This window comes from Salvia splendens, chromosome 3 (assembly GCF_004379255.2).
Source record: "Salvia splendens isolate huo1 chromosome 3, SspV2, whole genome shotgun sequence".
Lineage (NCBI taxonomy): Eukaryota > Viridiplantae > Streptophyta > Magnoliopsida > Lamiales > Lamiaceae > Salvia > Salvia splendens.
In genome coordinates this window covers 16,191,976-16,201,967 of record NC_056034.1, presented here as the reverse complement: position 1 = coordinate 16,201,967, position 9,992 = coordinate 16,191,976, and the positions used below count along the sequence as shown (strand labels likewise).

Below are 9,992 nucleotides of genomic sequence, written 5' to 3'. Positions count from 1 at the left end.
AGGCAGGGCTAGCTAGTTATACAAGGAAATAAAAAGACAGAATTTTTTTTCCTACTGCCACTTGTATTTCATTTCGAATTCCGACTTACCATCTCAGATTTTGATTTGGAGAAAATCAATATCATGGCATATTTCAAAGTCAACATAGAGAGTAAAATAATTCTACATGCATATTTCAAAGTCAAAAAGTCTTGTGTACATACTAACAGAGGTCAATCTCAGTCACATAATAAAGCATCCTTTTGGATTTTCATCGCTAAACATTTCAAAAGAATCCAACGGCTGCCGTTGATTCAACTCAGAATCCAACGGCGGCGGCTCCATCTGGTGCATACACGGGCGGATCCAGGTGGGGTCGGGCGGGGTCGGCCGACCCCACCACCTGCCCTGGAGTGCACCGGAAACTACTTTCTTCGGCCTCCGACCCTACGGCGTTCACGCCTCCGCTCCCACCTCACGTCCTCACGCCGTGTGAGATGATGAGGAGACTGATCAGAGAGAGAGGAAGGAAGTGGCGCAGCCGGATGGGTACACTGTTGTCGAGAACGAAGGAGTTGTTGGAGGGGAAGAGTCCTTCCGCGGTTTTTGTTTTCGAAGAGAGAGAAGAATGGTATTGGAGATGTCATTATTGTTTTCTCATCCCTATATTCACTCGTGAATTAGAATAAACCGGCATCAATAAACTTAACTAACTTTAAAAGATTAAATATCTTAAATATATTATCTAATTGTAAAATGGGCTTTGAAAGATTTTTCTTTATTTTAATTAATTCTTAGAAGTCCATTAAAAATATATATTCTCATCTTAAAATATCAATTAATGTTATAGTAATATTTTTTTACAGTATATCAAAATCAGCTTATCTAAATTAACCACCTACTTATATAAAGTAAATATTTCTTAATTTCTTCTACTCTTAGTTTTATAATTTAAATTTTCAACCTTATTATTCATATTCAATTTTTTAAATTTTTAAAAATTTGGTATGTTACAGAAAAATTATGCTATGTGTATGTCATTTTTTTTGTCAAAATACGTAGTATAACATAATTGTTCTCTCTTACTTTATTATTTATTTGCATCTTTGTTTTATCTAAGATCATATTTTATTCTTTCTTCAATTAGCTCCATAAACGTCTTTTTCTTAAATTCTGTATCCAAAAGAAGATCATATTTTTACGAAGAAAGTGGAGTATGTTGTTTTAAGATTATCGATACTCACATGAATTATTTATATTAAAAATATATATTTATAAAAATAATTAATTTAAATAAATATTTACTATCTTGTTCGACCCCACGATATTTTATTCCTGGATCCGCCATTGGGTGCATATACGCGTGCGCATGAGGTGGAGGCGCACTGTAGTACGACGCCGTGTAGCTGCTACTAGGATACGCCGTATTGTAGCTCGCCGCGCACACAGGCTGCGCCGCCGCAGGAGGAAATTCATTATGACACTGAGTGGGAGTAGGACTCTCATTGCTCGCTGGCAGCGGATTCTCTAATCCTCCGTCAATTTGCACTCTCTTCTTCTTCTTTTTCACATAAGGCACACCGTTACCTTTACCGCCGCCGTCGCTTTTCTCCACCACCTCCTTCTTCTCCGGCGCGGCCGAGCAGCTCTCCTCGCTCTTCTTCTCCTCCTCTGACTTTTTTACGTCGGCGCCGCCTCTTGCTTTTTTGACATCTCCTCCTCCGCCGTCACCTGCGGTTTCGGTGGTTGTACCTTTATTAGCAGAAGCCGGAGGCGCTTCTACGGCGTCAAGTTTTTCTTCTGTTTTCATCTCTTTCTTCTTTCCAATTGTAGGAATAATTTCGTCTTGCGGCCATAGCTGTGCGTTTTTGCCGGATTTGATCAATTTTCTGATCAAGGCGTCGGCGTCGACGTTTCCCTTCACCGTTACTTTGTGTTGCTGCGCGTCGATGTCTACATGCTCCACTCCTTCAAGTTCAACACATAGAAACATAAATTAATAATAAAAAAAAGGATATTAAGGGGAAATAATAAAGATGGTGAAGGAATTACCTTGAATTTGAGAGAGAATTTTGTGGACTTTTCTTTTGCAGCCTTGGCAGTGGATGGAAGCTTTGATGATTGTAGTCTGCATTTCCAAACATCTATGCTTTCTTATGTTACTCTACCTAGCAAGGGGAAAAGGAAAACGTACCTTGAGATGGTTGATGGGTTCCTCCGCCATGAGAGAGAGGAGAGAGAGAGTTTGGAAAAGCAGAGGGGGAAATGATGAAGAATAGCTTCAACACCATCCACGATGGCAATAGCTCAGCCATATCTCAGCCACAAACTCCTCCTATCCACATCATCGATACTAAAAATCCTACTGACACATCATCAGGACAAACAAATAGCTCAGTAATAGCCTAGCCACATCACTCCTAATTATATAAAACAAATAATTGACAATCACACAAAATACGGAATTAAATTTACGACATAGATATGAGAAAATTCAATAATATTATTTAAATAAAAAAAAATACATTAAAAAAACATTAATTTTTAAAAAAATTACATTAAAAAAATACATTATTTAAAAAAAAACCCGACCTCCGCCTCACTCCTCGTCTCCGACGACCCCATCACCGTCGCCGCCGCCTCCACCGGAACCCCCCCGTGCCCCCCGGTCTTCAAATCGTCACGCATGCTCACGAGCAATGCGTGAAGAAAACTCTTCTCCTCGGGGTCCGTCGTTACCCGTCATTCGGCTAACGTCTTGACCATCTGAGCGCGCGTTTGTTGACGCGCGAAGAATTTGAGATCCTCTGTCGACTGGCCAAGGAGGGATGCCGACTGGACCTCCTGGGACCCCCCGGCGCCCCCCTCGCCTCCCGTTGCGCCCTCCTTTGACCAACCGGGCGAGTTTGGTGAGCGAACGATGGAGGGGACGGGAGCTCCTAAGCACCCTCGGGGAGGTCATGGGAACCGCCGCTGCTGCCGCTGTAATCACCGGTATAGTTCAGTCGTTGCTTCTTCGGCCAGCCAGCGTCGACACCTGCCTGGAACTTCTCGGAGTCGTTCAGCATCTCATAGCAGTTCCAGTAGGTGAACTCCTTATACAACCCGGGCTGTGGGAAGGTTTTCTGCAGTCATCCTCCGTTTGGCCACTGCTCTGCATGCGGAGGGCGTTGGCGTACAAGCCAGAAAATCGGGAGACCCCAGCCCTGATTCGGTCCCATCCATTCCGGCACTCCTCCCAGTTGTGCGGCCTCCCCTCCGGGCAAAATGCCTTGTAGGCTGCTGCTATTTTGGCCCACATGTTGAAGATCATCTAATTGTTCGAAGTGAGGGGATCATCGCAAACACTCACCCACGCCTTGGATAGCGCGGCGTTCTCTGCATCGGTCCACTTCCTTCGTACCGAGCAGTCGTCCTCAACCGGCTGCGACGACTCGGCGACCCTCTCCTTCTCCTCTCGTTTGAATGGGAGTTTCCGGAACACCGAGAAGATCAAACCCCAACTCCTCTAAGGAGAAAGTCTCATATTGCGTGAACTGCGCCTCCGTTGGGGTCGATGTGTACGAAGAAGCAGTCGAAAAATCAAAACTGTGGTAATAGACGTTCCCCCCCCCGCGGCGTCCCCTGCGTCGCCCCTCCCGGCATCATCTGCATCCCGGGTGCCCACCTCGGCGATGCATCCCGGGTGCCCACCCCGGCATCGCCGATAACCCCCCGGCATACTCCCCCCGGCTGCCATCCCGGGCATCATCTGCTGCCACGTATACATGTTGTAGTACCCGGGCATCGGACCCCATCTACCTCCCACGGGTACCGGGGGAGTTTGAGACCCGCTGCTCATTGGAGTACCTTCGTTGTGGTTCTCCATTTCCCGTTGTTGATCTTGTACATAAATTAAGATAGAGAGAGTACTCGTCCAAACAAGTGGTGCGAATGAAAATGACGTGCAAATCGCGTATATATAGTGTTTCGAAAATTTAAAAAAAAAAAAGAAAAATTCGTTCGCTGATTGCTCGCAGGTCCGGAGCCTGCAATGGCGGCGAGCGAACCGGCAAGCGCATCGGGCAGCGCTCGCCGGTTACAATGGATCGGCGAGCGAATCGGCGAGTGCCGGAGATCGGCTAGCCGGTCCGCTCGCCGCCATTGTGGATGCTCTAAGTAAAGGAAAGGCGAAACACACTCTGCAATTTAGTAACCTAATACTATCACTTTTGGGTTTTATAATTGGTTCGATTTAAGATCTACTCCTAATTCAACAATAGCGAAATTAGGGTAATTAATTTGTAGATTTACTGTTACACTTTGCTGTCGCATATCATATTTAATTTTATTGATACTCCCCATGAATGGATCGATTTCATTTCATGATTCTATTAATCGCATTTTTTTTAATCTTGTATTCTATTTTATAACCACAATAATTTCCGTGATAGTTATATTTCGGATACAAATGAAGTACTAGTATTATTTTATCTATAGGGAATAAGATTTTTTTTTCTTTCAAAGTTATGAATCAATTTCATGCCATAAACAATAAGTAAGACCTAGCTAGAATTCTCCAGCAAGTTCGCGCAGGGCAATTTGAAACTTCAGACTTAAGTTTATAACATACATTTTTTGTGTATTAAATATTAATCAAAGTAGATTTTATGCCAAAAAATTTCATTTAAGTGGTTCCTCGCTATTGGTAGGCAGAGGAGGCAGTTGCCGCTGCGCAGGAGGCTTACGACGGGGACCCGACATGAGCCCACAGGAGTGAGCTTAGTCGTTGCACAGCTCTCTATGTAATCCGCACTAGGATGGAGGAGGATTTCTTGAAGCAGAAGGCTGCCATTCGGTGGGCGGCAGAAGGCGAAAGGAATTCCAAATTCTTCCACGGGTGGGTGCGACAGAAGCGGGTGATGTCCCGGATTCACGCCATTCAGGCAGGAGGACAGACTCTCACGTCAGAGGAGGACATCAGCGGCTTCTCACGACAGACGTGGAGCACTTGGAGCAGCCGGACCTTGATCTCTTGCGCAGTCTCCCAGAGACCGTGGACCGCGAGGGCCTCTGTGCAGTCCCCGACTACGATGAGGTGAGAGGGGCGGTCTTTGGCATCAGTGGGGACATCGTTGGAGCAGAGGTGGTGGCAGCAGTGGCGAACTTCTTCTTAGGAGCACCCATGCCCCGCAGCTTCACAGCCACGACCATCATACTCTTGCCGAAGAAGGCAAGCCCGACGACCTAGGCAGAGTACAGGCCGATTAGCCTTTGCAACGTGACCAACAAGATCATCACCAAGATCTTGACATCGCGTTTGGCGCCGCTGCTTCCTCTAGTTTTGGCGCCGAACCAGAGCGGTTTTGTAAAGGGTCGCTTGCTTAGTGATAATGTGCTCTTGGCTCAGAAACTGATTCACGACATCGGTAGGTCGCTCATTAAAAAAGGCAAACTCGCCTAATCTGGCCCTCAAGTATTGTTTCCATGCTAGTCGTGCTTTCATTTCTCCTTACTCTGTGCATGATAGTCCTATCTGGCATTGTCTCACGGACATTAGGGGTCAGGTTCATGGTCTCATTAGGTGGTCCCTAGGCGAAGGGCGGATTAGTTTCTGGGACGACGTGTGGGTCGGGGATCGCCCCTTTAGGACCTATTGTCCGCCCGGGACTGATCTTCCTGCCGCTGAGGTCTCTAGATTTTGGCATGATCATACTTGGCATATTGAAAATCTACATGATTTTTTGGCTTTGTATGGTGTTCCTTTGTATGTGTTGGATATTATCAGGGCTATTCCGATTGAGGTGGGCAGGGGGGATGTGATGCGATGGAGCCTCACTGGCGATGACGAGTTCTCGACGGCCTCAGCTTGGGAGCTCATCCGGACACGGTCCCCTAGACATTTCGGACTTCGCATGGTCTGGAATGCTGGGCTGACCCCTACCATCTCTGTCTTCATCTGGCGCCTCCTCCTACAGAGACTCCCTATTGAGTGTTATGTTCAGGCCCGTGGTATCTCTCTTGCATCCAAGTGTCTGTGTTGTGTCTCTTCTTTTTCAGTCGAGTCGTTTCAGCATTTGTTTGTGTCGAGTCCTCTGGCGAGATCGGTTTGGGATTACTTCGATGGTTGGTTCCTTTACCTTAGCACACACATTCACACGTGCACTGATATTGCACTTAGATTAGGTTTTTGGTGGAGGTCCTCTCACAGGGCCACCGCCTTGCACATCAGCTTCATTATTCCATGCTTGGTATACTGGTTTATCTGGATGAAGAGGAATAGCTGCAAGCATCGCGGCATTTCTTTCCGTTCTCCCCATGTTATTTGGCAGGTTGTTCGGCATTTGCAGACGTTGGTGGCGGCGGGCATACTTGTCCCCCTTCATTGGCGCGGTTGCACCCCGGCTGTCGACTTCATGCCTTTTGCTCCTCCTCGCCGGCGAGTTCTGAGGTCCCTGCAAGTGCTTTGGCACCCACCCGATGATCCTTGGGTGAAGCTGAACACCGACGGGGCCTTTATCACCTCGACGGGACAGGCAGGCGGTGGGGGAGTGGTTCGGGGCTCAGACGGTTCTCTCTTGGGGGCCTTTTGTACGCCTCTCGTAGCTGGGTCGACCTTCGAGGCGGAGCTTTTAGCTCTTCTTCACGGGTTGACATTGGCTATGCAGTTCTCCTCGCAGGTTTGGGTCGAGATGGATGCAGCAGCAGTGGTTGCGGTGTTCACTTCAGGACGCGGAGGAGCGGCGGATGTAAGACACCACATGGCTCGCATTCGCACTTTGATCTCACAGCTGCAGGTCATGTTCTCTCACATCTATCGAGAGGGCAACCGGGCAGCCGATTTTTTGGCAGGTAGGGGGGTCCAGACCCCTGCCATCACCTTCTTTGATGCAGATTCAGCGCCTCGGTATTTGAAGTCGCTCGTGAGGATGGACCAGTTGGGCTATCCGAACTTCGGATTCAGATATCGAGATGGATGACTACTTCACATGGTTCGTGGTTTTGATTTATGGTTTTTTTGTTTTCCTTTGGATTTGGCCAACATCTGGCCATCATCCTTGTTATTATTTTGATGTATAGCTTTGTTATGTTTGTTTTCTTGTTAGTTAGATGGTTAGTACCCGGTCTGTGGGGATACCATAGTAGCTCTGTTAGCTCTTGTGATTTGTATTTCTCGTTCGTACCGAGTCACTTTTGGGCTTGGTTGATGTATGTTCTTTTGATGATTTTTGATATATACAGGTTGGGGGTCAGCCTTAACCCCCTGCCGTGATGGTGTTTGAGGAAAAAAAAAACCATAGCATTGAACCTTGTACCTTGTTGGTCCTACCCAATGGCGGATCCAGGAATAAAATATCGTGGGGTCGAACAAGATAGTAAATATTTATTTAAATTAATTATTTAAATTAATTATTTTTTTAAATATATATTTTTAATATAAATAATTCATGTGAGTATCGATAATCTTAAAACAACATACTCCACTTTCTTCGTAAAAATATGATCTTCTTTTGGATACAGAATTTAAGAAAAAGACGTTTATGGAGCTAATTGAAGAAAGAATAAAATATGATCTTAGATAAAACAAAGATGCAAATAAATAATAAAGTAAGAGAGAACAATTATGTTATACTACGTATTTTGACAAAAAAAATGACATACACATAGCATAATTTTTCTGTAACATACCAAATTTTTAAAAATTTAAAAAATTGAATATGAATAATAAGGTTGAAAATTTAAATTATAAAACTAAGAGTAGAAGAAATTAAGAAATATTTACTTTATATAAGTAGGTGGTTAATTTAGATAAGCTGATTTTGATATACTGTAAAAAAATATTACTATAACATTAATTGATATTTTAAGATGAGAATATATATTTTTAATGGACTTCTAAGAATTAATTAAAATAAAGAAAAATCTTTCAAAGCCCATTTTACAATTAGATAATATATTTAAGATATTTAATCTTTTAAAGTTAGTTAAGTTTATTGATGCCGGTTTATTCTAATTCACGAGTGAATATAGGGATGAGAAAACAATAATGACATCTCCAATACCATTCTTCTCTCTCTTCAAAAACAAAAACCGCGGAAGGACTCTTCCCCTCCAACAACTCCTTCGTTCTCGACAACAGTGTACCCATCCGGCTGCGCCACTTCCTTCCTCTCTCTCTGATCAGTCTCCTCATCATCTCACACGGCGTGAGGACGTGAGGTGGGAGCGGAGGCGTGAACGCCGTAGGGTCGGAGGCCGAAGAAAGTAGTTTCCGGTGCACTCCAGGGCAGGTGGTGGGGTCGGCCGACCCCGCCCGACCCCACCTGGATCCGCCCGTGGTCCTACCAATAGCGAGGAACCACTTAAATGAAATTTTTTGGCATAAAATCTACTTTGATTAATATTTAATACACAAAAAAATGTATGTTATAAACTTAAGTCTGAAGTTTCAAATTGCCCTGCGCGAACTTGCTGGAGAATTCTAGCTAGGTCTTACATATTGTTTATGGCATGAAATTGATTCATAACTTTGAAAGAAAAAAAAATCTTATTCCCTATAGATAAAATAATACTAGTACTTCATTTGTATCCGAAATATAACTATCACGGAAATTATTGTGGTTATAAAATAGAATACAAGATTAAAAAAAATGTGATTAATAGAATCATGAAATGAAATCGATCCATTCATGGGGAGTATCAATAAAATTAAATATGATATGCGACAGCAAAGTGTAACAGTAAATCTACAAATTAATTACCTTAATTTCGCTATTGTTGAATTAGGAGTAGATCTTAAATCGAACCAATTATAAAACCCAAAAGTGATAGTATTAGGTTACTAAATTGCAGAGTGTGTTTCGCCTTTCCTTTACTTAGAGCATCCACAATGGCGGCGAGCGGACCGGCTAGCCGATCTCCGGCACTCGCCGGTTCGCTCGCCGATCCATTGTAACCGGCGAGCGCTGCCTGATGCGATTGCCGGTTCGCTCGCCGCCATTGCAGGCTCCGGACCTGCAAGCAATCAGCGAACGAATTTTTCTTTTTTTTTTTTAAATTTTCGAAACACTATATATACGCGATTTGCACGTCATTTTCATTCGCACCACTTGTTTGGACGAGTACTCTTTCTATCTTAATTTATGTACAAGATCAACAACGGGAAATGGAGAACCACAACGAAGGTACTCCAATGAGCAGCGGGTCTCAAACTCCCCCGGTACCCGTGGGAGGTAGATGGGGTCCGATGCCCGGGTACTACAACATGTATCCGTGGCAGCAGATGATGCCCGGGATGGCAGCCGGGGGGAGTATCGGCTATGCCAGGGTGGGCACCCGGGATGCAGATGATGCCGGGAGGGGTACCGGCGACGCAGGGGACGCCGCGGGGGGGGGGGGGACGTCTATCGCCCCAGTTTTGATTTTTCGACTGCTTCTTCGCACACATCGACCCCAATGGAGGCGCAGTTCACGCAATATGAGACTTCCTCCTTAGAGGAGTTGGGGTTTGATCTTCTCAGTGTTTCGGAAACTCCAGTTCAAACTGGAGGAGAAGGAGAGGGTCGGCGAGTCGTCGCAGCCGGTTGAGGACGACTGCTCGGTACGAAGGAAGTGGACCGATGCAGAGAACGTCGCGCTGTCCAAGGCGTGGGTGAGTGTTTGCGATGATCCCCTCACTTCGAACAATCAGAGGTTCGTCAACATGTGGGCCAAAATAGCAGCAGCCTCCAAGGTATTTTGCTCGGAGGGGAGGCCGCACAACGGGGAGGAGTGCCGGAAGGGGTGGGACCGAATCAGGGCTGGGGTACTTTTAATAAACCAGTTTTTTATACTTCTAGTATTAATTAGTACTAATTCAATATGATCCTAGCTATTTCCATAATTTTGTGATTCAACAACGTACATTTAAATATTTAATTTTTATTAGCATTTCACCTCAAGTTTAGCCGTAATATTACGGTTAGAATTATAAAAAATAGAAATCATATTGTACGTACTCCCAATCATAAAAGATACTCGTGTTACAATTCGAA

At 44.8% G+C, this 9,992-nt stretch overlaps 1 protein-coding gene across 1 annotated transcript; it reads right to left on the bottom strand.

The window, feature by feature from the left end:
* Window positions 1–222: 222 nt before the first annotated feature.
* On the bottom strand, window positions 223–2,213 carry LOC121796662 (heavy metal-associated isoprenylated plant protein 35-like). Its single transcript, XM_042195469.1, has 4 exons — window positions 2,174–2,213; window positions 2,032–2,107; window positions 1,307–1,947; window positions 223–324 (listed from the first exon to the last, which is right to left on the bottom strand). The coding sequence occupies exons 1-4, from the start codon at window positions 2,201–2,203 to the stop codon at window positions 223–225; spliced, it is 849 nt and encodes a 282-aa protein (XP_042051403.1). The 5' UTR covers window positions 2,204–2,213.
* Between the last annotated feature and the right edge of the window lie 7,779 nt (window positions 2,214–9,992).

Coding starts and splice junctions, on each gene's coding strand:
- LOC121796662 (XM_042195469.1), bottom strand. CDS start 2,203: ATGGCGGAGGAACCCATCAACCATCTCAAG. Junction 2,108..2,173: donor AACCCATCAACCATCTCAAG/GTACGTTTTCCT, acceptor TTGGAAATGCAG/ACTACAATCATCAAAGCTTC. Junction 325..1,306: donor TGGCGGATCCAGGAATAAAA/TATCGTGGGGTC, acceptor TGTATGCACCAG/ATGGAGCCGCCGCCGTTGGA.